Source organism: Panthera pardus, unplaced genomic scaffold, assembly GCF_024362965.1.
Source record: "Panthera pardus isolate Hobbes unplaced genomic scaffold, ASM2436296v1 HiC_scaffold_27, whole genome shotgun sequence".
Taxonomy (NCBI): domain Eukaryota; kingdom Metazoa; phylum Chordata; class Mammalia; order Carnivora; family Felidae; genus Panthera; species Panthera pardus.
In genome coordinates, this window is record NW_026526843.1 from 65,060,926 (window position 1) to 65,087,089 (window position 26,164).

The window sequence follows — 26,164 nt, forward strand, 5'->3', positions numbered from 1 at the left end:
CACATGCCTACCTACAGTCCATCTGCCAGGGCTGCAGTCACGTCAAACTGCAGGGCACCCCTTTTTAGCTCTCAGCAGTAAGATTCAGCTGCTCAGGTGTGGGTGCACAGTTGTATGTAGTCCTCTTCCCCATGGCAGGAGTCACTTTGTAGTGACGCCAGCTACTGTCAGGGTTGATTGTGGGTGGGGGGGGGGCGGGAGTGTCTTCAGAGGGATGCCTGCCAAGTGGGCTGGGTTGGATGCGGCAGATAGGAAAACTTGGGTGTGAGGCATGTTCTAGCAAGATAGGAGGAGATTGTTCTGGCTCATTCCCCGTGTCTGGCTATCTAGCCTGGGGGTTGGGGGTGTGTGTGTGGGGGAATTGTGCTTGCTAGCACTTGTTCTTGGAAAAATGTCCCAAATATCCCTGTCCCCACCAGCAAACATGCTGTGCTTAATGAATAAATGTCCTTTGGATACATCCCAGGTACATTTTAAACTGCTGGTTCTATGCTGTGCCTTTGCTGGGTTATTTTTTATGCTGGCTCTTTAAGGGCGGGCACTCAGTTTCCTATGGCCCTCTGGCTCTCCTGGAGCTAAGCCCGTTTTATAAAGTACCGAGTTTATCCCCACTGATTGTAAAAAGCTCCACTGGTTTTCAAAGCAAAATGTTATGGGGATTTGTCTTCCCAGTGAGGGTGACCTGTGCCTGTGGTACCCATTGTATGTTCTGATCCTCTCATTTCTCTGGGCTACTGGTGTCCATCGTTTTTGTGGTTGGTCTCACCAAAGGTTTCGTTCTCAACTGCATCTCTGTCCCTCCTACCCTTTTTGATATGGCCTTCTCTCTAAGATTTAAGATTAACTGCGGAAAGTCTGTTCTGCCAGTCTTCGGGTCATTTTCAGAGTTCGTGTAGCTGTTGTTTTTGTGTGTCCGTGGGATGAGGTGAGCCCAGGATCTTCCTGCTTTGCCATTTTCCCAATAGTTGAAACCATATCATTTTTCATCTTTTCAAATTAGTGTTTTTGGTTTCTTTGGGTAAATACCCAGTAGTGGCATTACTGGATGATATGGTATTTCTATTTTTAATTGTTTTAGGACTCTCCACTAGTTTCCACAGTGGTTGTGTCAATTTATATCAAAAAAGTTGTTGGTCTCCTCTCTTGTTCTGAGATTCCTGTAATGCAGATGTTATTATGCTTGATGATGTTGCACTGTTCCCTTAGCTTTTTCTCATTTTTATTATTGTTTACTTTTTTTTGCACTTCCATTTAGTTACTTTCCATTACCCTGTCTAGTAGATTGATGATTCACTCTTCATCCTCAAATATGTTCTTGATTCCCTGTAGTGTATTTTTTGCTTCAGTTATTGAATTCTTTAGCTCTGAGTAGTTCTTTTTACATTTTCATTCTTTTTGTTGAAGTTCTCAATGTGCTTATCCACTCTTTTTCTTTTAATTTTAATGTTTATTTATTTATTTATTAGAGACAGAGACAGAGTGTGAGCAGGGGGAGGGGCAGAGAGAGAGTGGGAGACAGAGATTCCGAAGCAAACTCCAGGCTCTGAGTTGTCAGCACAGAGCCCCATGTGGGGCTTGAACTCACAAATAGTGAGATCATAACCTTAGCTGAAGTCGGATGCTTAACCGACTGAGCCACCCAGGCGCCCCTGTGTTTATCCACTCTTTTCTCAAGTCCAATGAGTATCTTTATGGCCATTACTTTGAATTATTTATCAGGCATATTGCTTATCTCCATTTCATTTAACCTTTATGCTGTGATTTTGCCTTGTTCTTTAATTTGGGAAATATTCCTGTTTTCTCTGGGGTGGGGCATGCAGTGCTAGCAAGGTAAATGAAGATTGTTAGTGCTAGCTCCTGCAAACATTCAGCTTTCTAGGTTGGGAGAGGGGAAGAGAAATGGCATATGCCAGCACTTTTGTTCCTAGAGAAATCTGCAGATCATTTCCTCTCTAGCACACATTCTAAGATTAATCAGTAAATCTTCACTTACACCTCAGATGCTTTTTTAAACTGCTGCTTCTGTGTTGTGCCTCAGGCCACAGTTATTTAGTATGGTGGCTCTTTAAGGGTAGGGACTGGGTTTCCTATCACCCTCAGTCCTCCTAGAGTTATGCCCTGTTGATATTCAAAGCCAGACTTTATGGGGATTTGGGTTCCCAGTGAGGGGGATGCCCTAGTGATCTGATCCTCTCCTTCTCTGTGCTTGTGATGTCCCTCCCAGTTGTGGTTAGTTGTGTAGGGGGTTTAGTTACCAACCATGTATCCACACATTTTACCTTTTTCTATGGGGCCTTCACAATTAGCCATGGAAGGTCTGTTCTGTCGGTCTTCAGATCATTTTCACAGCACATAGATATAACTATGTCTGTGGGACAAGTTGAGCTCAGGATCCTCCTACTCTGTCATTTTCCCTCAGTGTAATTGAAATGGTATTTTAGGTGGAGGGACTAGCTCTCAAAAGAAGCTAACCCCTTATGTGGCCATTATTTTTACTTTTGTAGTGGAAGATACTTAAAATTTTTTTAACGTTTATTTATTATCAAGAGACAGAGAGAGACAGAGCATGAGCATGGGAGGGGCAGAGAGAGGGGGAGACACAGAATCCGAAGCAGGCTCCAGGCTCTGAGCTGTCAGCACAGAGCCCGACACAGGGCTCGAACTCACAAACCGCGAGATCATGGCCTGAGCCAAAGTCGGACGCTTAACTGACTGAGCCACCCAGGCGCCCCTGTAGTGGAAGATATTTTAAATAATCAGTGCTGATTCTGAGGAACAGGAAAGAGGTAACATAGAGGAGCATGTTAGAGCTTTCTTTTTATCTGTTATTTCTTAGGCTGGATACTGACTACACCTGTGTTCATTTTCTTGTTTCTTAAGTTTTTATATACTTGAAACAGTTTATAATTTTAACAATGCTGTTTTAGTACTAGAAGTTCAATTTGAACACAAACATGTTAAAATTATTCACCTTGAATCCTGATGCTTATGTGACAAAATTGTTTGAATTAAAAAGTTTAGGGGTGCCTGGGAAGCTCAGTTGGTTAAGCATTTGACTCTTGATTTTGGCCTTAGGTCATAATCTCTCAGTTCGTGAGGTTGACCCCTATGTCAGGCGCCACACTGGGCATGGAGCCTGATTAAGATTCTTTATCCCTCTGCCCCTCCCGCACTTACACTCTCTCTCTCTAAAATAATAATAATAAACTAATTAATTAAAAATTTAAAAGAAGTTTAAAGTGATAACTGGTAATTCTGAAGAGGTTTATAGATACTTTCAAGGGCTTATATTTTATGGTAGGTTGTTTTAAGCTTGACCAACATCACTTCAGAATGTATGTTTTGCTGTTAAGTGTATTATCCACATTCATCTGTTAGCTATTGGTCATATATGAGCCATCATTTTGGGAGAGGAAAGAAGGTGGATAGTCATTTACTTGAGATAACTGGGTAGATTTTGAAAGTCAAAGAGGATTAAATTGCATATGAATGTGCAAACATGTGCAAGATCTTCCTTGATGTCTAGTTACTTGAGCTGGGAGCTTATGTAAAATAGGAAGTTTAGAAGTAAAGATTGTGTGAGATATGAGTATGGAAAAAGTCAGTGAGGGAAACAATTGAGTTAAGCCCTAGAAAGACACCATGACAGTGGATGCCTTATGGAGTTTGAGGATACATGGAGTCATGTAGTAGCTCGGGTTTGACAAGTCAGTGTGCAAACGGTCATCACTATTGTTGAAATTTTTATAATTCAGGAATATCCATAAGCAGGAATGTAATACTGTTCAATACATTTTGGAAAACAACTGAGTTAATTTTCTCAATAATTTGGTTAGCTCTTTTGTATATGAAAATTAGTTTTTGGTTGATCTGACTTTTTTTTTCTGTTTCACAGTGTACAACATTAGCATTCATATTAAGACATGAATTCATTTGTTCAATGTATTTATAGCTTAGGGAAATCCTAAGTATTACCTGCCATTTGGGAGAGATTTGATCTAAGAAGCACATTTTTTCCTCACCAAATTGATGGTGCACTTCAGAAGGATGTGTGTTCATTTTATAGATGTCTCTGGTATTAACATGGAGAGGTTCTTTATTCTGCCTGCTTTCAGCTCGACTTTTCGAACATTATCAAAACAAAATTGTTGGCCCAAGGAATCTTTCGTTGGAGTCCATTGGCTTGTTACATAGAGGTATTTCGCAAAACTGATCTTGGGACCACTGTCTAAATTTAGCATTGTGATTAAGGCTAAAGAGGGAACATATGCAAGGTAGAACATAATAAAATACAGTAAAGGGGTTAGTAAATGGAGGAGTGTTTGAAGAGTGCATAAAAGCCATTTAAGAAAGAATTGGGGTTGAAGACTTTGAAGGCTTTAGGAAAAAAAAAAGAAAGATTAAAAAGAGGGAAAAATACAATTTGACACTTTCAATAAGTGATATAATTTACTTTCACACATTTTATATTTTATCTTTTTAGGCATGTATAAAAGCATAATCATCTCTCTAACATTGGCTATGGTTTGGTATTTATGTATATTTGTGAGAAATAAAAGAAATCTGTTTTTAGGGTTGTTCCTAGTTATCTTATTCTCATGGTGCAGTTGTAAATGTTTTCTTAATTTCTATTTCTGTTACTTCATTATTAGAAGTAGAAGTTCATAGAAATGCAACAGATTTCTGTGTATTAATTTTATATTCTGTGACTTTACTGAATTTATCAGTTCTAGTTATTTTTTGATGCTTTGGAGTTTTTAATATATCCTGTCACCTGCAGATAGTGAAAATTTTTTCCTTCCTTACCAATATGGATGCTTTATTTATATTCTTTTTGTTGTCTGATTGCTGTGGCTAGGACTTCTAAAACTATGTTGAATAAAAGTGATGAGAGTAGATACCCTTGTCTTGTTCCTCATTTTAGAGGAAAAGCTCTCAGTTTTTTACCAATGAGTATGATATTAACTTTGGGCTTTTCATATATGTCATTTATCATGTTGAGGTATGTTTTCTTTAAACTTTCTTTGTTGAGAGTTTTTATCATGAATGGATGTGATCCTTTGTCAAATGCTTTTTCTGCATTTATTAAGATGATCATAGGGGTTTTTTTTTTATCCTTTTTCTTGTTAATGTGATGTATCTTGTTGATTGATGTATGAATATTGAACCACCCTTGAATCCCTGGAATAAATCCCACTTGATCGTGGTGAACAATACTTTTAATGTATTATTGGATTTGCTTTCCTTAGAGGATTTTTACATCTATGTTCATCAGGGATATTGGTCTGTAGTTTTCTTTTTTATGTTTGTCTTTATCTCATTTTGGTATCAGGGTAATGCTGGTCTCATAGAATGAATTTGAAGGCTTTCCTTTCTCTTCTATTTTTATGAATAGTTTGAGAATAGGTATTAATTTTTATGAATAGTTTGAGAATAGGTATTAACTCTGCTTTAAATGTTTGGTAGAATTTGCCTGTGAAACCATCTGGTCCTGGGCTTTTACTTGTTGGGAGTTTTTGGATTACTGATACAATTTCCTTGCTTGTAATTAGTCTTCAAATTTTTTATTTCTTATTGATGCAGTTTTAGAAGGATATATGTTTCTAGGAACTTACCTATTTTTTCTACTTTGCCAAGTTATTGGCATGTAATTTTTCATACTATTCTCTTGTTATCATTTGTATTTCTGTGCTGTCGGTTGTTATTTCTCCTCCTTCAGTTCTGATTTTATTTATTTGAGTCATCTCTTTTTTTTTATGAGTCTGGGTCAAGGTTTATCAATTTTATTTATTTTCTCAAACATCCAACTCCTGGTTTGTGTTCTATTGTTTTAGTCTCTATTTCCTTTATTTCTTGTGTAATTTTTTATCATGTACTGCCTCTACTTTTTGGGGGCTTTTCATGTTCTTCTTTTTGTAGCTCCTTTAGGTGTAAGTTTAGGTGGTTTATTTGAGATATTTCTTGTTTCTTGAAGTAGGCCTCTATTGCTAGAAACTTCCCCCTTACAGCCTTTCTGCATCCCAAAGATTTTTACTGTTGTGTTTTCATTTATCTCCATGCATTTTTTTATTTCCTCTTTGATTTCTTGAGTCATTCATTGTTTAGTAGCATGTTATTTAGCCTTCATGTATTTGTGTTGTTTCCAGATTATCCTTCCTACTGATTTCTAGGTTCATACTGTTGTGGTCAGAAAACATGCATGATATGACTTTCTTTTCAAATTTATTGAGACTTGTTTTGTGGCCTAATATGTGATTTGTCCTGGAAAATGTTCCATGTGTACTTTAAGAGAATGTGTATTATGCTCTTTTTGGATGGAATTTTTTTGAATATATATTATATATATCATGTGGGAAACCACATAAGGCTTTCAGCTGATTTTTCAGCAGAAGTGTTGCAGTCTGGAAGGAAGTGGCATATATTTAAAGTGCTGAAAGGAAAAAAAGTCTGCAACCAAGAATACCCAGCAAGGTTATCATTCAGAATAGGAGGAGAGATAAAGTGTTTCCCAGATAAACAAAAGTTAAAGGAGTTCATAACCCTTACAGCAGCCTTCAAGAAAAATTAAAGGGAATTCTTTGAATAGAAAGAAAAGTCCATACTTAGGAGTAAGAAAATTATGAAAGGAAAAAATTCATAGGTAAATGCAAACATAAAATAGAAATAGTAGATTAATAACTTATAAAACCAGTATGGAGGTTAAAGTACAAAAACATTAAAATCAATTATATATTCAAAAATCAGTCAAGAGGTTCACAAAATATAAGGATATAAAGTATAGTATCATATACATAAAACATGGGGGTGGTAAAAAAAATTGAGTGCTTTTAGAATGGGTTCCATCTTCAGTGACCACCAACTGAATATAGACTGCTACACACTTTAGATGGTATATATGAACCTAATGGTAACCACAAACCCCAAACCTATAGTAAATACACAAAAAATAAAGAGAAAGGAATCCAAGCATAACACTAAAGAAAGCCATCCAACCACAATTTAAGACAGCAAGAGAAGAAAGGAAGAGAAAAGAACTGCAAAAACAACTGTAAAACAAGTGACATAATGGCAGTAGGTACATACCTGTCAATAATTGATTTAAATGTAAATGGACTGCTTCAATTAAAAGACAAAAGGTGACTGAATTGACAAAATTGTAAGACTGTATGCTTCCTATAAGAGACTCCATTCAGAGAACGGAGTCTCCGGAGCCAAGCACAGACGAGAGGCCCACGGAAGAGGGTAGGAAGGGCGGCGAGGCGGTGCGCACTCCACGGACTGGCGGGAGGGAGCCGGGGCGGAGGGGCGGCTCACCGGCCAAGCAGAGCCCCCGAGTCTGGTTGGCAAAAGCGGAGGGGCCGGACGGACTGTGTTCCGACAGCAAGCGCGACTTAGCGTCTGGGAGGTCATAAGTTAACAGCTCTGCTCGGAAAGCGGGAAGGCTGGAGGACAAAGGGAGCAAGAGTTGCTGAGCCCCCGGAAGACAGAGCTCAGCTTGGCGGGGAACAAAGACGCTCGCCAGCGCCATCTCCCCCACCCATCCCCCAGCCAAAATCCCAAAAGGAACCAGTTCCTGCCAGGGAACTTGCTCGCTCCGCGCAAACACCCAACTCTGTGCTTCTGCGGAGCCAAACCTCCGGCAGCGGATCTGACTCCCTCCCACTGCCACAGGGCCCCTCCTGAAGTGGATCACCTAAGGAGAAGAGAGCTAAGCCTACCCCTCCTGCCCCCGTGCACCTTGCCTACCCACTCCAGCTAATACGCCAGATCCCCAGCACCACAAGCCTGGCAGTGTGCAAATAGCCCAGACGGGCCAAGCCACCCCACAGTGAATCCCGCCCCTAGGAGAGGGGAAGAGAAGGCACACACCAGTCTGACTGTGGCCCCAGCGGTGGACTGGGGGCAGACATCAGGTCGGACTGCGGCTCCGCCTACCAACTCCAGTTATACACCACAGCACAGGGGAAGGGCACTGCAGGTCCTCACCACGCCAGGGACTATCCAAAATGACCAAACGGAAGAATTCCCCTCAGAAGAATCTCCAGGAAATAACAACAGCCAATGAGCTGATCAAAAAGGATTTAAATAATATAACAGAAAGTGAATTTAGAATAATAGTCATAAAATTAATCGCTGGGCTTGAAAACAGTATAGAGGACAGCAGAGAATCTCTTGCCACAGAGATCAAGGGACTAAGGAACAGTCACGAGGAGCTGAAAAGCGCTTTAAACGAAATGCAAAACAAAATGGAAATGACGACAGCTCGGATTGAAGAGGCAGAGGAGAGAATAGGTGAACTAGAAGATAAAGTTATGGAAAAAGAGGAAGCTGAGAGAAAGAGAGATAAAAAAATCCAGGAGTATGAGGGGAAAATTAGAGAACTAAGTGATACACTAAAAAGAAATAATATATGTATAATTGGTATCCCAGAGGAGGAAGAGAGAGGGAAAGGTGCTGAAGGGGTACTTGAAGAAATTATAGCTGAGAACTTCCCTGAACTGGGGAAGGAAAAAGGCATTGAAATCCAAGAGGCACAGAGAACTCCCTTCAGACGTAACTTGAATCGATCTTCTGCACGACATATCATAGTGAAACTGGCAAAATACAAGGATAAAGAGAAAATTCTGAAAGCAGCAAGGGATAAACGTGCCCTCACATATAAAGGGAGACCTATAAGACTCGTGACTGATCTCTCTTTTGAAACTTGGCAGGCCAGAAAGGCTTGGCACGATATCTTCAGTGTGCTAAACAGAAAAAATATGCAGCCGAGAATCCTTTATCCAGCAAGTCTGTCATTTAGAATAGGAGAGATAAAGGTCTTCCCAAACAAACAAAAACTGAAGGAATTTGTCACCACTAATCTAGCCCTACAAGAGATCCTAAGGGGGATCCTGTGAGACAAAGTACCAGAGACATCACTACAAGCATAAAACATACAGACATCACAATGACTCTAAAGCGGTATCTTTCTGTAATAACACTGAATGTAAATGGATTAAATGCGCCAACCAAAAGACAAAGAGTGTCAGAATGGATAAAAAAACAAGACCCATCTATTTGCTGTCTACAAGAGACTCATTTTAGATCTGAGGACACCTTTAGATTGAGAGTGAGGGGATGGAGAACTATTTATCATGCCACTGGAAGCCAAAAGAAAGCTGGAGTAGCCATACTTATATCAGACAAACTAGACTTTAAATTAAAGGCTGTAACAAGAGATGAAGACGGGCATTATATAATAGTTACAGGGTCTATCCATCAGGAAGAGCTAACAATTATAAACATCTACGCACCGAATACCAGAGCCCCCAAATATATAAAACAATTACTCATAAACATAAGCAACCTTATTGATAAGAATGTGGTCGTTGCAGGGGACTTTAACACCCCACTTACAGAAATGGATAGATCATCTAGACACAGGGTCAATAAAGAAACAAGGGCCCTGAATGATACATTGGATCAGATGGACTTGACAGATATATTTAGAACTCTGCATCCCAAAGCAACAGAATATACTTTCTTCTCGAGTGCACATGGAACATTCTCCAAGATAGATCATATACTGGGTCACAAAACAGCCCTTCATAAGTTTACAAGAATTGAAATTATACCATGTATACTTTCAGACCACAATGCTGTGAAGCTTGAAATCAACCGCAGGAAAAAGTCTGGAAAACCTCCAAAAGCATGGAGGTTAAAGAACACCCTACTAACGAATGGGTGGGTCAACCAGGCAATTAGAGAAGAAATTAAAAAATATATGGAAACAAACGAAAATGAAAAGACAACAATCCAAACGCTTTGGGATGCAGCGAAGGCAGTCCTGAGAGGAAAATACATTGCAATCCAGGCCTATCTCAAGAAACAAGAAAAATCCCAAATACAAAATCTAACAGCACACCTAAAGGAAATAGAAGCAGAACAGCAAAGGCAGCCTAAACCCAGCAGAAGAAGAGAAATAATAAAGATCAGAGCAGAAATAACAATATAGAATCTAAAAAAACGGTAGAGCAGATCAACGAAACCAAGAGTTGGTTTTTTGAAAAAATAAACAAAATTGGCAAACCTCTAGCCAGGCTTCTCAAAAAGAAAAGGGAGATGACCCAAATAGATAAAATCATGAATGAAAATGGAATGATTACAACCAATCCCTCAGAGGTACAAACAATTATCAGGGAATACTATGAAAAATTATATGCCAGCAAATTGGACAACCTGGAAGAAATGGACAAATTCCTAAACACCCACACTCTTCCAGAACTCAATCAGGAGGAAATAGAAAGCTTGAACAGACCCATAACCAGCGAAGAAATTGAATCGGTTATCAAAAATCTCCCAACAAATAAGAGTCCAGGACCAGATGGCTTCCCAGGGGAGTTCTACCAGACGTTTAAAGCAGAGATAATACCTATCCTTCTCAAGCTATACCAAGAAATAGAAAGGGAAGGAAAACTTCCAGACTCATTCTATGAAGCCAGTATTACTTTGATTCCTAAACCAGACAGAGACCCAGTAAAAAAAGAGAACTACAGGCCAATATCCCTGATGAATATGGATGCAAAAATTCTCAATAAGATACTAGCAAATCGAATTCAATGGCATATAAAAAGAATTATTCACCATGATCAAATGGGATTCATTCCTGGGATGCAGGGCTGGTTCAACATTCGCAAATCAATCAACGTGATACATCACATTAACAAAAAAAAAAGATAAGAACCATATGATCCTGTCAATCGATGCAGAAAAGGCCTTTGACAAAATCCAGCACCCTTTCTTAATAAGAGACTCCATTCAGACCTAAATATATACAGATTGATAGTGAAGGTATGGAAAAAGTTTATCATGCAAATGGAAGTGAAAAGAAAGCTGGGGTAGCAGTATTTACAAAATACACTTTAAAATAAAGAGGGTAACAAAATACCAAGTAGGACACTACATAATAATAAAAGGAATAATCCAGAATGAGAAATCAACAATTATAAATACCTATGCAACCAACATGGGAGCACCTAAATATATAAAGCAACTGGTCTAAGACATAAAGGAAGAAATTGATAGTAATATAATAATAGTAGGGAGCATTAACACCCGACTTACATCAATGGATAGATCATCCAGTCAGAAAATCAACAAGAAAATAGTAAATTTCAATGACATTTTAGATCAGATGGATGTAACAGATGTATACAGGAGAATAGAGGAAATCTCTTAATATTATTTACTCTGAAAGTTCTTCCTTTTTTTCTCTTCTGTAGATCCCAGAGTCATTAAGACATACTACATGGCAGAGACTGGGAAAAGGCAACTTAAGACAGTTACTACATGTTACCAGGGTAAGATTAAGCAGATACTTCTACATATAACTCAGAAAAGTGTGCATTTCTTTCAGCATTTTCAAATTTATACTATATATTTTGTATTTCTCAATTCCTCTTTTTATTTTTTTCTAAATAGAAAGATGAATAAGAAATTATGTTTTTGCTCATAGAAATAGGGATAGATATCTTGATTATTTTTTCACTCCTGGAAAGATCTATCAGAATCTCTTGAGATCAGTGCCAGCTACAGTAACATTTTCAGAATACTTTTTATAAATGTAATATCAGCTTGTTGACCTTAAAATTATCCTGGTAATTTGTATCTGATGTATGGAATGCTATAAGATTTTCAAATGAGTGAAAGCCCTTTACCCTAGAAGATGTTCAGGGACTCTATGCTTATTAGAGCCTGATGCTTAGTTTACTTGTTGATAAACGTTATTTTTCATTGTTAATATAAGTGAAAGACAACTTCAAAATTTCTCAGTGTTCTGAAATTATACAGGCAATTCTCCAAGATGGGAAAGGTTGGAAAATTAGAAGACAGTCTAAACCCTGAGTACTACGTTTATTATTTCTAACAGTTATTTGCCTTTAAAGTACAAGGCATTGTTCTAATTTATGCAGAGGCTATAAAAGTGAATAACATTTCAAACTTTTGCTTTGTTGAGAACTTATTATCTTCTGTGGTATTCATCAGAGTGCTTGATATAATTTGTTACTCAGTCTTTTAGATGGAAAAAAATGTCACAGAGACATTATCACACTAAAATTTGTATTTTGATGTTTTCCCTTTAAAAATGCTTTAAGATTGTTGATCCAAGAATCAGTAACCCATTTATGGCAATTAGATTTTTTGTTCTCAACTGGTGCAAATAGGAAGACACTTTTGGTTTTTGTGATTCCATTTTCATAGCTTGACCCAAAAGCTCATACTATTAGGATTTAGCACTGATACACATTTGTGTTTGTAAAGTACTGTGTCCTTCATTAATTAATTAATTATTGATTATTATGGCTACTGAAGAAGCATTATTATACATTATTATATGTATTCATTTCATTATGTTTTAACTGAGGAAAACTTTAAATATTACCAATTTAAATTTTGAGTCTAATCTTTACTGTCTTAGTAACTTTATATTTCTCAAATAATTTAACTTATATATTTCTCTAACCTAAGAATCATTCTTAAGACCTATTTTAGAAATTTGTAGTAGGCAAGATGTTTCATATTTTCAAGGCTAGTTGAGAGATTTATAGATAGCTCTGTTTTATAAGCTAATCCATTAAGCATTGAAAACTACCCTGCCCACATACAAGACACTGTGGTATAAACCATGGGAGATACAAGGATAAAAGAGACTGGCTTAATTTCAAGAAACTTACCATGTAATAGGAAAGACACAACACGCATGCATATTACTATAGCATAAGATAGACAGTAAGCATTAAAAATACATATATAGGGACACCTGGGTGGCTCAGTTGGTTAAGTGTCCAACTTCAGCTCAGGTCATGGTCTCACAGTCCATGAGTACAAGCCCCATGTCAGGCTCTGTGCTGTCAGTTCAAAGCCTTGAGCCTGCTTCAGATTCTGTGTCTCCCTCTCTCTCTACCCCTGCCCCACTCATGTTCTGTCTCTATCAAAAAATGAATAAACGTTAAAAAAATTTTTTTTAAATACTCATGTATGTATATATATATATATATATATATATGTATATATATCTACACACATATATATATGAGAAAGAATAAGGAAAAGAATCAGTTATATAAAATGAACTATATTAAATTATAAAGCAAAAATGTATACATGTGGAAAACAAGTGGGATATAATTAGTTAACCCTAGGATATTCTTTGCCAATGATAAGAGTAACAGATTACATAGTACTATGGTAGCAAATGACAATAAGAAAGCTGGTATAAATCAAATAGAAGTGTAATATAAGTCAAAGTTCTTAAACATTCATTTCAAAAGCTCTTTAGAGAAAGTAATTCTGAATGAATATTAGTTATATTTCAGTATCTTTGTGTAAGTGTATTGTAAGCTAATCGTGAAGGTGTTTTGCTTTGTTATGCTAGGTTAAAAGCTATGCCTATGAATTTGTATGTGATACATTCATTAGATTAGGCTAAGTCAGAGTTTTAAAGATCTGAAATTCTGTAATAGCTAATGGATGACTTGGTATCATCTTCAACTAGGCTCTCCAGGCATGGCCACTGATAGAAAAGAGGACATGTTGGCATGGTCATGCAGGAGGAGGACTCCACACAGACCCAAAAGAAGGGGTAAGAGTGAATAACAAGTAACTACAAATTCTTATACATACTGTATTTGCGCAGAATGCACGCACGCGCACACACACACACACATTCAAGATTATTATCTTCCAGAGTATTTTGATTGACTCTTATTACCACAGGTTTTCTAATGCAAAACGTTATGAATTGACCATGGTTATATGGCTGAGACTTTCTTGGGCTTAAAACAAACAAAAAATATCATGATTGACTAAAAAAAGAAAAAAGTTATCAACCTAAATATTTTATTTATTCACTTAAAATAGCATTGGTTGATGTTATTTGTTATATAATCCAGCCTTATAAATAAATAGGTAAATTAGATTTAGCACTTAGAAGCAATTTGTGTGTGTGTGTGTGTGTGTGTGTGTGTGTGTGTGTGTGTATGTGTATGTGTTGTGGTTAACATTTCCCCTTCTGTACACTTAGTTTAGAAAGATCCTAGAATGTCCCCTAGCTTCCTGATAAATCTTCCATCTACCTGTTCCATTCATTTAATTATCCATATTCTTTTTTTCATATTTTTTTAAAGTTCTTATTTTAATTCCAGTTAGTTAATATACAGTGTTATATTATTTTCAGGTATATAATACAGTAATTCAGCATTTCCATATATCACTCAGTGCTGAGCACAACAAACAAGTGTACTCCTTAATCCCTCCCCATCACCTATTTAACCCATTCCCCACCCCCTTCCATCTGGTAACCATCAGATTGTTCTCTGTAATTAAGAGTCTGTTTCCTTTTTTGTCTCTCTCTATTGTTTTCCCCTTTGCTTGTTTGTTTTGTTTCTTAAATTTCTACGTATGAATTAAATCATATGGGTATTTGTCTTTCTCTGATTCACTCATTTTGCTAAGCAGTATACTCTCAGGTTCCATCCATGTTGTTACAAATGGCAAGACTTCATTCTTTTTGATGGCTGAATAATATTCCAGTGTGTGTGTGTATTCATCAATCAGTGGACACTTGGGTTGCTTCCATATCTTGGCTATTGTAAATAATGCTGCTATGAACATAGGGGTGCATGTATCCCTTTGAATTAGATTCTTGTATTCTTTGTGTAAATACCCACTTGTGTGATTGCTGGATCTTAAGGTAGTTCTATTTTTAACTTTTTGAGGAACCTCCATACTGTTTTCCACAGTGGGCTGTACCACTTGGATGTTCTTAACACTACTAACAAAAATAATAATGCTGCTCAGGAGGTATTTAAATCATCTGTTTATCCAATCTCTGTAGTAAAGGGGATTATGGAAAAACAGTGGTGGTTTCAGTATTTGAAAGCTCTTGTTTTTTTTTTTTTTTAAACGTTTATTTATTTTTGAGACAGAGAGAGACAGAGCATGAACAGGGGAGGGGCAGAGAGAGAGGGAGACACAGAATCTGAAACAGGCTCCAGGCTCTGAGCTGTCAGCACAGAGCCCGAAGCGGGGCTCGAACTCACGGACCGTGAGATCATGACCCGAGCCAAATTTGGACGCTTAACCGACCAAGCCACCCAGGCACCCCTGGAAGCTCTTGTTTTTAAAATGGATAAATTAGAGGGTTGATGGGGGTTGGAGGGAGGGCAAAGTGGGTGATGGGCATTGAGAAGGGCACCTGTTGGGATGAGCACTGGGTGTTGTATGGAAACCAATTTGACAATAAATTTCATATTAAAAAATAGAGAAATTAACAAATTATTTGTTTTATAATAGAATCTTCAGATTTTTGAAGAATTTCGGTGCTATACTCCTGCATTTAACCTTTTATAATGTGCTTCTTTTGAAGAATGAGTTAGTTTACTAATTAGTTAATTCTGTGCTGATAATAACATGAATAATGAAGAACTTAAAATAAGGACTACTTTCCAGACTTTGCTTGACATACTCTTTTTTTATGTTTGAAGCAGATCCTCATTGGATATAGTCAGAAGCTAGTAGTATTACAAGAGAGATTAACATGTACTAGAGCAATCAGAGAGCTTTGGTATAAAACTTGATATAATCAGGAGTGGAACAACAGCTTGGAGTATTAAAAAATTGGAGTCCTGGGGAGATAATGGAATAACAATTCTCCAGGCTTGTTCAACTGAATGGACACTTAGACCAATGGGCAAGAATACTTGGATGACATGGAGAGGCTGTTTTCTAGCTCTGATTTTATACATCATCAAGTAGCCTTATGATCTTCATCTCATTTTTCCAATTGACTTCCCTTGGGATAGGGAATTTACTGACTGGCCAATGTGAATATCAGTCAGCTTGTTATTTTTTTATTATACATTATTAAGTTGACTGTTGAGTACAAATATATTTCGTATGTACCATAAGCCATTTTAGGACCTTTTCACTCTAGTATCAGACTAATAGAGTATAGAAAACAAACCTTAAGGTACAGAGAAATTAATAATAATAGAGCTTTTCCTGATAATAGATCTTTCATCTGTTATCTATAAACTTATTGTATACTTATATTCCCAGTAATATTGGAGAAATTCTTCAGTTACCCTCTCAATTTTTCCATTAGACATCTGCTCAACTTGCTTGTCTTTTTGTTGCATCCACATGACTCCTGAAACAGAATGCTAAAGGCACCAGTGACAGTCACAGCAAAGTTTATTGCAATGAGAGGCAAGGCCGACCAATTGGGACCGACACTCTTGACCAGAGTGTGGCCTCGAACAGCCGGGGTACAGAGTTTTTATAGCCGACCACATCATCTCCTCATCACCTGGGAACAGAACAAAGAAATAGTTCCCAGATGGGGGTGGAAACAGTTCAGACCTTCTGCCATTAAGCCGCAACCAGTTGACCTCCTTGACCCTGCCTCTGGCCCACTTTTTCAAAGTTCTCAACATGCCCTTGTCCCAATCCAGTCAAACACCAATCCAGTTGATTTCCCTTGAACTTTTGTTCCCTTGATTGATAGGACAAGGCTGTTATCTCTTAACCTACAGTGTCAAAACAAAGCTGTTATTTCCCAAGGCTACAGGTTAGCCCTACACTGCAATTTAACCCTTACATTTTGACCTAGCTTTTATCAAGCCACTGTTATTTCTAACAGTATTGAAGTAGTGATTGAATTTATTCCTTTAATTGCAGTTACTTACCTTTAGCATGGATTGAAGAGACAGTTCTCTTCTCTGGACAGTTTGCTTATCCATGAAATTGTGGGCATTTCCACATTATTTGCTGCTTAATTGGTTCTTTAGGGAAAAAGCATTCAGTCTGTAGCACACATTTATACAAAACAAATTGCATCCAAAATTTTTAGTATATATTTTATTCTTCCTCACCACAAACTTTGCCCCTAAGTAGTTTCTTTATAAACTAGTCCCTTGATCTAGGATTAGAACATTTCTTGCTATTAGAATTCAGGAATATGATTTTTTTCTTGAAGTAATCTCTACACCCAATGTGGAGCTCGAACTCACAACCCCAAGATCAAGAGTCACATGCTCTACTGACTGAGCCAGCCAGGAACCCCCTGAATTTAGCAATGTCTTTAAAACTAGAATTCTTAGATAAATCCCATATCAGTTAAAGAAAAGGTGATTCTGTTACCTTTATCAAAAGCTCATTTTCTTTTTTTCTTACTCTTTTATTTTCTTATGAAAGTCCATTAGGCTACACACCCTTGGAAGCAATGGACTCTTGGTGGAAAAAATTGTTCTTGAATCAGTGCTTGATAACCTTTTCTAGTAAAAGATATGAAGTTACTGACCTGAGAAGCAAAGCATACATGTAGCTTATTAATACACAGTTTTCTTTAATATCTTAAAATTCTACCCAGTGAGTTGCTTCAGATGTGTTTTAATTTTTTTATTTTCCTTTTTGTGCCCTGCTCACATAGTTATTAGCTATAGGTATTCATTTACAGCGCTTATGGCTGTGAGGGACTACATCTCTCCCTCAGGTCACACTACTGAATTTAGCACTGATCCATATAAACAGTTATACCCTATTGAGTCATATGCACCTAATTTTATTTATGCATCTGTTTTTGGCTCACCATGCTGTGATTGTGCTGTTTCAGCTCCCTGTGCACAAGTAGATATTCCTTTCATTATTTCTTTTTGTCTGTCTAGCCTCATAAGGCTTATGAAGCTCTGTATTAGTACCAAATAAGTAAATATTTAAAAATATTTAAAGATCTGGGGGCACCTGGGTGGCTCAGTTGGTTAAGCGTCCAACTTCGGCTCAGGTCATGATCTCACGGTTTGTGGGTTCAAGCTCCACATCGGGCTCTGTGCTGACAGCTCAGAGCCTGGAGCCTGCTTCTGATTCTGTGTCTCCCTCTCTCTCTGCCCCTCCCCTGCTCACACTGTCTCTCTCTGTCTCTCAAAAATAAATAAATATTAAAAAAATTTAAATATTTAAAGATCTCTCACTTAGATTATTAAGATGATTTAATAAATCAAATAATAGCTATGCCTTCTGAATATTAATGACAATGTATCCTCATGTGTTTAAGAATAGATAATTTATTAATTGAATAAATATTTATTGAGTGTTGTTTCTGGTATCATCTCTTTTTGTAGCACCTATTTTTTTTATGTTGGCCCACCTTATTTTCAGTTACTTTCATCTCCTCTTTAACAGCTCTCTGATGTTCCTAAGTATTTTCTTCCAAACTCATTTTGTTATCATACAGAAATCTTAGCCCATTTACATTCCTTCTTACATTACTTTTGTGTTTTTTTTTTCTGAATCCAATTGATTTCCTTTAGTATAGCAAGCTAATTCCAGTACGTAGTTGAGACCTCTGTAAAAACTTTTATTCCTCATACTATAACATAGTACTAGTTTTAATGGGGCTTAAAATGTCAGTTCCATATTTTAAATTTGAGGCTATTTATATTTAGCTTTAGCAAGAAGGCAGCATTGTATATATTGTTATTTAGCAAACAGGAAAGTAGATTCACTCCTACTTTTGTAGGCCTTTTAATGATATTTCTAAAGCATTCAAATTTAGAGAGCTTTTGTTATAATATGTCATCACAGTTATGTTTTTATTTTGACCATTTATTTATTATTTTTGAGAGACAGAAAGAGCGCAAGCAGGGAAGGGGCAGAAAGAGATGGAGACACAGAATCAGAAGCAGGCTCCAGACTCTGAGCAGTCAGCACACAGTCCAACGTGGGGCTCCAACCCAAGAACTATGAGATCATGATCTGAGCTGAAGTCAGTCACTTTAACTGACTGAGCCACCCAGGTGTCTCACAATTATGTTTTAAAAATAATTTTTAAATTCTATTTATTTTGAAAATGATAAACAGAAAAGTGAAAGAAATTTATGTGTTCTGTTTATGTGTAAGTGAGGCTTAAATAAAAATTATGATTTCAACCACTGGCTACTTCAGGAATTTTTACCCCTGCAAAAGAACTTCCTTTCCTTAAATCATTGTTTGTTTGTTTTCCTATACTGTGATTACTCCTTACACAGTATGTTTTCAAATAAGCCAATTTCTTGTTATCCTCATTAACCATTTCCAATATTTTCTACCCTTTCTTTAAGAATGTGATCTTAAAAGGGTATGTATACTATTTGTGTTTCTTAGTCTGAAATGAAAAGGTAAGTTGATATGAAGGTGATTTTGAATTCAGTCTCAAGCTTGTGGCTTTAGATAACCCTTTTGTCTTTTAGGATTACCATTGTGTATCCAATGTATGAATTATGGCTGTTCACAGTATGATGATTGTGGTGATTTTGAAATGTGATATATGATCTTTCAGGATCTGTATCGAGACCTCCCCATGTTATTTTATTTTACTCTTGTACAGCCGGAATGAGTTGGTTTAAAATTCTTTAAAACTGTGCCTCAGCCTCTGAAATTCCTTTTTGATTTAGCCTCCACTTATAAAAAAGATGTTTTTGAAACTTTATAGGTATCTAATGTATAACTTAAGTCATGTACTTTATAGCTGAATGGACTCATAATGCATGATTACACAACTTCAGAACCCATTTTGTTAAATGAAATGGTGACATTTTATGCACTATTAAGCCAACTAGAATAATTTTCTTGCTCTTAGCCATAACTTCTCTGTGTCGTAATTGAAAAATTTTGGGATCTGTTGTAGATGGTTTTGACAGGAGAGAGTATTTCTAAAGATATGCAGAAGCAGGGCCTTTTTGTCATTATTCCATCAAGAAAAATAAGATAAAACCTGTGAAATGGGAAAGTGGTTGAATGCCTCAATTTGAGTTATAATGCATTAAATTATATTTATTTAGTAATAGTTCAATTGAAAAAGTGACTTTTAAAATTATAGCCTTATCCCCATTTAAAAATACCTTACTGGTTATGAGAACATATGTGAGTATATGTGTGTATAAAATAAAACATTAAGAACTGTATTTTCAGCATTTCATATTTTTGCCAACTTATATATATATATATTTAAAGTTTATTTATTTGACGGAGAGTGAGTGGGAGAGGGAGAGAGGGAAGGGGAGGGAGAGAGAGAGAGAAAGAGAGAATTCTAAGCACCACCTTTTATCTTTAAAGCAGCCAGGAATGTAGTCCTGTTTTTAGTACAATATGAACAGTTTTATTTCTGTTGCACTTTACTCAGTAAACAGACTGAGAAATCACTGAGAAAGAGACTAGAAAAATAGTTTGCTGAGTTTGGGGGGCAATAACCATAATATAAAACTACCCTGAATAATATAATGTGTTGTCCTGGGTTTCTTATATGTTGGCAGTTTCCCCCCATTCCTTGCTGTGTGTGTACATTTACTTGAAATTGGGTAACTTTCCTCCCACAAAATGAACTAATTTTTTTCTTACTCTATATGAACTACAGAAAATACAAGCAAGCAAAAAGAATATAAAAAATCATCAGTGATTCCATCTACTCACAGCTACTTATTTTAACACTTTGGGGGGAATTGCTTTCAGACCCATTTGTATGCATGTGTAAACTCATACACACGTCACTTTTTTAACATGAAAAATAAGTTTTGTGCTCTGCTTTTTTCACTTCACATTTTTCTGTTTCACTACATATATTTCTGAATGGCTACAGTTTGTTTTATACATTCACTGTAATTTGTTTACACAGTTCTCCATTATTGGTCATTTAGGCTGCTTCCAACTTTTTTCCTGTTAAAACTGCATGAGAATAAACATCCTTAATAGCTAAGTTTTTCATTCTTTTATTCAATGGATACGTGTTGAGTACCTACTGTATGTCAGGCACTATATTTGGTATTGAGTTACAACAGTGAGCACCAAACACAAAGTTGCTACTCATATGGAATTTAAATTCTAACAGGACAGCAGATATTAATCAAATCACTTCTGTATATGTAGTTTATAACTAAAATGGATGCTCTGGAAGAGAGGAATACTCCAATGTGAAAGAATACAGCCAAGAATCCTGAGTGGGGTTAGAGAAGGCCTCACTGAAGAAGTGCTGCTTGAGTTGGCAGTTAACTAATTAGAAGAGATTGGGGAGTGGATTGGTGTTGTACAGAGGGAGATTATTTCAGACAGAATGAGTGATATCATGCAAATGCCTTGTGGCAGGAGGGATTATAGCATATTTGAGGAACTAAAAGAAAAGAAAGCTAGTATGGCATGAACACTGAAAGCGGTCAGGAACCAAGCCAAGCAGACCCTCACAAGCCACGTTATGGACTTTGATCTTTAAGAGCAATAGGATGCAGTTGAAGGGTTTTAAACTGGGAGTAATATCTGATTGCAGGGTGAACTAATTGAATAGGGAGCAGAGTAGATGCAGAGAAATCAGTTAGGAGATGGTTACAGTGGTTTAGGTGAGAATTTGATAGCTTGGATTAGGTTGGTAGTGAAAATAGATTCAAGAAATTTTTATAAAGTAAATTTGATTCGACTTAGAGAATATTCTTAAGTATTTTTTAAAGCATAAGTTTCCAGAAATGGAATTCATGACACAAAGGGCAAATTATTTTAAAAGCTGACGGTGGGTATCAAATGCTTTCTGAAAAGATTGTTTCAGTGTACTCTCCCACTAACAGCGTGTTAGAGTACCCATTTCAATACAACTTCACCAGCAATGAGCATCAACTTTTTTTAAAATATCTATTCCAGAAATGGAGTAGATACTTCAGTTTTTAAAATGGAGATTATTTTGCCAACGATAATAACATAGTTTTGGAACATATATGTATTGATCTTATTTTGGCTTTACAGAGTGTGGTTTTGATTTTTTTTTTGTTTTTCTTTAATTTTTTTTTTACATTTATTTCTTTTTGTGAGACAGAGACAGAGCACAAGTGGGGGAGGGGCAGAGAGAATGAGACACAGAATCCCAGGCAGGCTCCAGGCTCCGAGCTGTCAGCACAGAGCCCGACGGGGGGCTTGAACCCACAAACCATGAGATCATTACCTGAGCCGAAGTTGGACAGTTAACCGACTGAGCCACCAAGGCGCCCCTGGTTTTGATTCTTAATATTCTGCCTCCAAAAGCTGAAACTACATATTTCATGGGAATGTTGCCTCAGGAACTTGAGAGAAAGAAAAATGTGAGATGATTTAGTAATGAGATTAAGCATGATTAGAAAATTGTGTTTTTGTTGAAATTTTTAATAACCCAACCTTTGTTCTATATAGTTAATACCAAGACTCCTACTTTCCTAAACTTTGCTTTATAACTCGACTTTATCATGAGTTTTTACTGAGGGCTGCAAACTGTATTAAATAAACATATTGATAAAGAGCCCAAAATATATAGAGGTTTTAACCACAAAGATGGAACTATTGAAATATTTCTTAAATTTTGTGTAATGCATTGATAGCTTAATAGATGAGAAATAAGTGTATAGTACAAGTCCCTTTGCCTCCACTGAATACCTTTTTGGCAATATGAAGATGGCTATAGGTGGAAGTAAAAACTTAAGGATATAAGTAGCTTTTTAAAAGCAATTGAAATAGTTTCTCTTTTTCCAGGATATTTTGAGGTTGAAAGATATTGACCTCAGATTCAGAATGAAAGTTATGTATGCAAATATCTTCTCCCATTCAGTACGTTACCATTTTATTTTATTTTATTTTATTTTATTTTATTTTATTTTATTTTATTTTATTTTATTTTATTTTATTTTACTTTGCATCCAAATTAGTTAGCATATAGTGCAACAATGATTTCAGTAGATTCCTTAATGCCCCTTGCCCATTTAGCCCATCTCCCCTCCCACAACCCCTCCAGTGGCCCTCTGTTTGTTCTCGCTATTTCAGAGTCTCTTACATTTTTGTCTCCTTCCCTGTTTTTATATTATTTTTGTTTCCCTTCCCTTATGTTCATCTCTTTTGTCTCAAAGTCCTCATATGAGTGAAATCATATGATATCTGTCTTTCCCTGACTAATTTTGCTTAGCATAATACCCTCAAGTTCCATCCACGTAGTTACAAACAGCAAGATTTCATTGTTTTTGATTGCCAAGTAATACTCCATTGTGTGTGTGTGTGTGCACGCATATACCACATCTTCTTTATGCATTCATCCATCAATGTACATTTGGGCTCTTTCCATACTTTGGCTATTGTTGATAGTGTGGCTATAAACATTGGGTGCATGTGCCCCTTTGAGACAGCACACCTGTTCCCTTGGATAAATACCTAGTAGTGCAGTTGCTGGGTCGTAGGGTAGTTCTATTTTCAGTTTTTTGAGGAACCTCCATATGGTTTTCCAGAGTGGCTGCACCAGTTTGCATTCCCACAAGCAGTACAAAAGAGATCCTCTTTCTCCGCATCCTCGCCAACATCTGTTGTTGCCTGAGTTGTTAATGTTAACCATTCTGACAGGTGTGAGGTGGTATCTCATTGTGGTTTTGATTTGTATTTCCCTGATGATGAGTGATGTTGAGCATTTTTTCATTTGTCAGTTGGCCATCTGGATGTCTTCTTTGGAGAAGTGTCTATTCATGTCTTTTGCCCATTTCTTCACTGGATTATTTGGTTTTGGGTGTTGAGTTTGATAAGTTCTTTATAGATTTTGGATACTAACCCTTTATCTGATACGTCATTTGAAAATACCTTCTCCCATTCTGTCGGTTGCCTTTTAGTTTTGCTGCTTGTTTCCTTCACTATGCAGAAACTTTTTATTTTGATGAGGTCCCAAGTAGTTCGTTTTTGCTTGTTTCCCTTGCCTCCAGAGACATGTCGAGTAAGAAGTTGCTGAGGCCAAGGTCAAAGAAGTTTTTGCCTGCTTTCTCCTTGAGCATTTTGATGGTTTCCTGTCTTACACTGAGGTATTTCATCCATTTTGAGTTTATTTTTGTGTATGGTGTAAGAAAGTGGTCCAGGTTCATTTTTCTGCCTGTCGCTGTCCACTTTTCCCAGCACCATTTGCTGAAGAGACTGTCTTTATTCCATTGAATATTCTTTTTAACTTAACTTGTCAAAGATTAGTTGGCCATATGTTTGTGGGTCCATTTCTGGGTTCTCTATTCTGTTCCATTGATCTGAGTGTCTGTTCTTGTGCCAGTACCATACTGTCTTGATGATTACAGCTTTGTAATACAGCTTGAAGTCCAGGATTGTGATGCTTCCTGCTTTGGTTTACGTTTTCAAGATTGCTTTGGCTATTCGGGGTCTTTTCTGGATCCATAGAAATTTTAGGATTGTTTATTCTAGCTCTGTGAAGAATGCTGGTGTTCTTTTGATAGACATTGCAATGAATGTGTAGATTGCTTTGGGTAGTATCGACATTTTCACGATATTTGTTCTTCCTATCCAGGAGCATGCAATATTTTTCCATTTTTTTGTGTGTCTTCTTCAGTTTCTTTCATAAGCTTTCAATAGTTTTCAGGGTATAGATTTTTCACCTCTTTGGTTAGATTTATTCCTAGGTATTTTATGGTTTTTTGTGAAACTGTAAATGGGATCGATTCCTTGATTTCTCTTTCTGTTGCTTCATTGTTGTTGTGTAGGAATGCAAGTGATTCCTGTGCATTGATTTTATATCCTGCCAGTTTGCTGAATTCATAGTTCAGTTCCAGCAGTTTTTTGGTGGAATCTTTTGGGTTTTCCATATAGAGTATCGTGTCATCTGCAAAGAATGAAAGTTTGACCTCCTCCTGGCCAATTTGGATGCCTTTTATTTCTTTGTGTTGTCTGATTGCTGAGGCTAAGACTTCCAATACTATGTTGAATAGCAGTGGCAAGAGTGGACATCTCTGTCTTGTTCCTGACCTTAGGGGGAAAGCTCTCAGTTGTTTCCCATTGAGGATGATATTATCGTCGGGTCTTTCATGTATGGCTTTTATAATCTCGAGGTATGATCCTTCTATCCCTACTTTCTTAAGGGTTTTTATCAAGAAAGAATGCTGTATTTTGTCAAATGCTTTCTCTGCATCTATAGAGAGGATCATGTGGTTCTTGTTCTTTAGTTTTTTGATGTGATTAATCACATTGATTATTTTGCATATATTGAACCAGCCCTGCATCCCAGGTATAAATGCCACTTGGTCATGGTGAATATTTTTTTTAATGCATTGTTGGATCCAGTTGGCTAATATCTTGTCGAGGAATTTTGCATCTATGTTCATCAGGGAAATTGGTCTATAGTTCTCTTTTTTAGGGGAGTCTTTGTCTGGTTTTGGATAAGGTATTGCTGGCTTCATAAAGTTTGGAAGTTTTCCTTCCCTTTCTATTTTTTGGAACAGCTTCAAGAGAATACGTTGTTAACTCTTCTTTTAATGTTTGGTAGAATTCCCCTGGAAATCCATCTGGCCCTGGATTCTTGTTTTTTGAGAGATATTTGATTACTAATTTGATCTTTACTGGTTATGAGTCTGTTCAAATTTTCTATTTCTTCCTGTTTCAGCTGTGGTACTTTATATGTTTCTAGGAATTTGTCCATTTCTTCCAGATTGCCCATTTTATTGGTGTACAATTGCTCATAATATTCTCTTATTATTGGTTTTATTTCTGATGTGTTGGTTGTGATGTCTCTTCTTTCATTCTTGATTTTATTTATATGGGTCCTTTCCTTTTTCTGTTTGATCAAACTGGCTAGTGGTTTATCAATTTTGTTGATTCTTTCAAAGAACCAACTTCTGGTTTCATTGATCTGTTCTACTCTTTTTTTGGTTTTGATAGCATTAATTTCTGCTCCAATCTTTATTATTTCCTGTCTTCTGCTGGTTTGGGGTTTTATTTGCTTTTTTTTTTCCTAGCTCTTTAAGGTGTAAGGTTCGATTGTCTATCTGAGACCTTTCTTCCTTCTTTAGGAAGGTCTGGATTGATATATACTTTCCTCTTATGACAGCCTTTGCTATGTCCCAGAGGTTTTGGGTTATGGTGTTACCATTTTCATTGGCTTCAATGTACTTTTTTTTTTAATTTTTTAATTTTTTTTTTTAACTTGTTTTTCACAAACAGAGAGAGCGTGAGCAGGGGAGGGGCAGAGAGAGAGACAGAAACACAAGCTCCAGACTCTGAGCTGTCAGCACAGAGCCCGATGTGGGGCTTGAACTCATGAACCAGGAGTTCATGACCTGAGCTGAAGTTAGACACTCAACTGACTGAGCCACCCAGGCGCCCCTTCCATGTTCTT

At 36.9% G+C, this 26,164-nt stretch overlaps 1 protein-coding gene across 2 annotated transcripts in view; it reads left to right on the forward strand.

Annotated features, from left to right (window-relative positions):
• ABCB7 (ATP binding cassette subfamily B member 7) overlaps positions 1–26,164 on the forward strand; it is a 163,987-nt gene that overhangs the window by 78,816 nt on the left and 59,007 nt on the right. For both annotated transcript variants that reach the window (XM_019438180.2, XM_019438181.2), the window contains exons 2-3: positions 11,262–11,339; positions 13,535–13,621. In XM_019438180.2, coding sequence (XP_019293725.2) covers positions 11,262–11,339; positions 13,535–13,621 — 165 coding nt within the window. The remainder of the gene's footprint in view (positions 1–11,261; positions 11,340–13,534; positions 13,622–26,164) is intronic.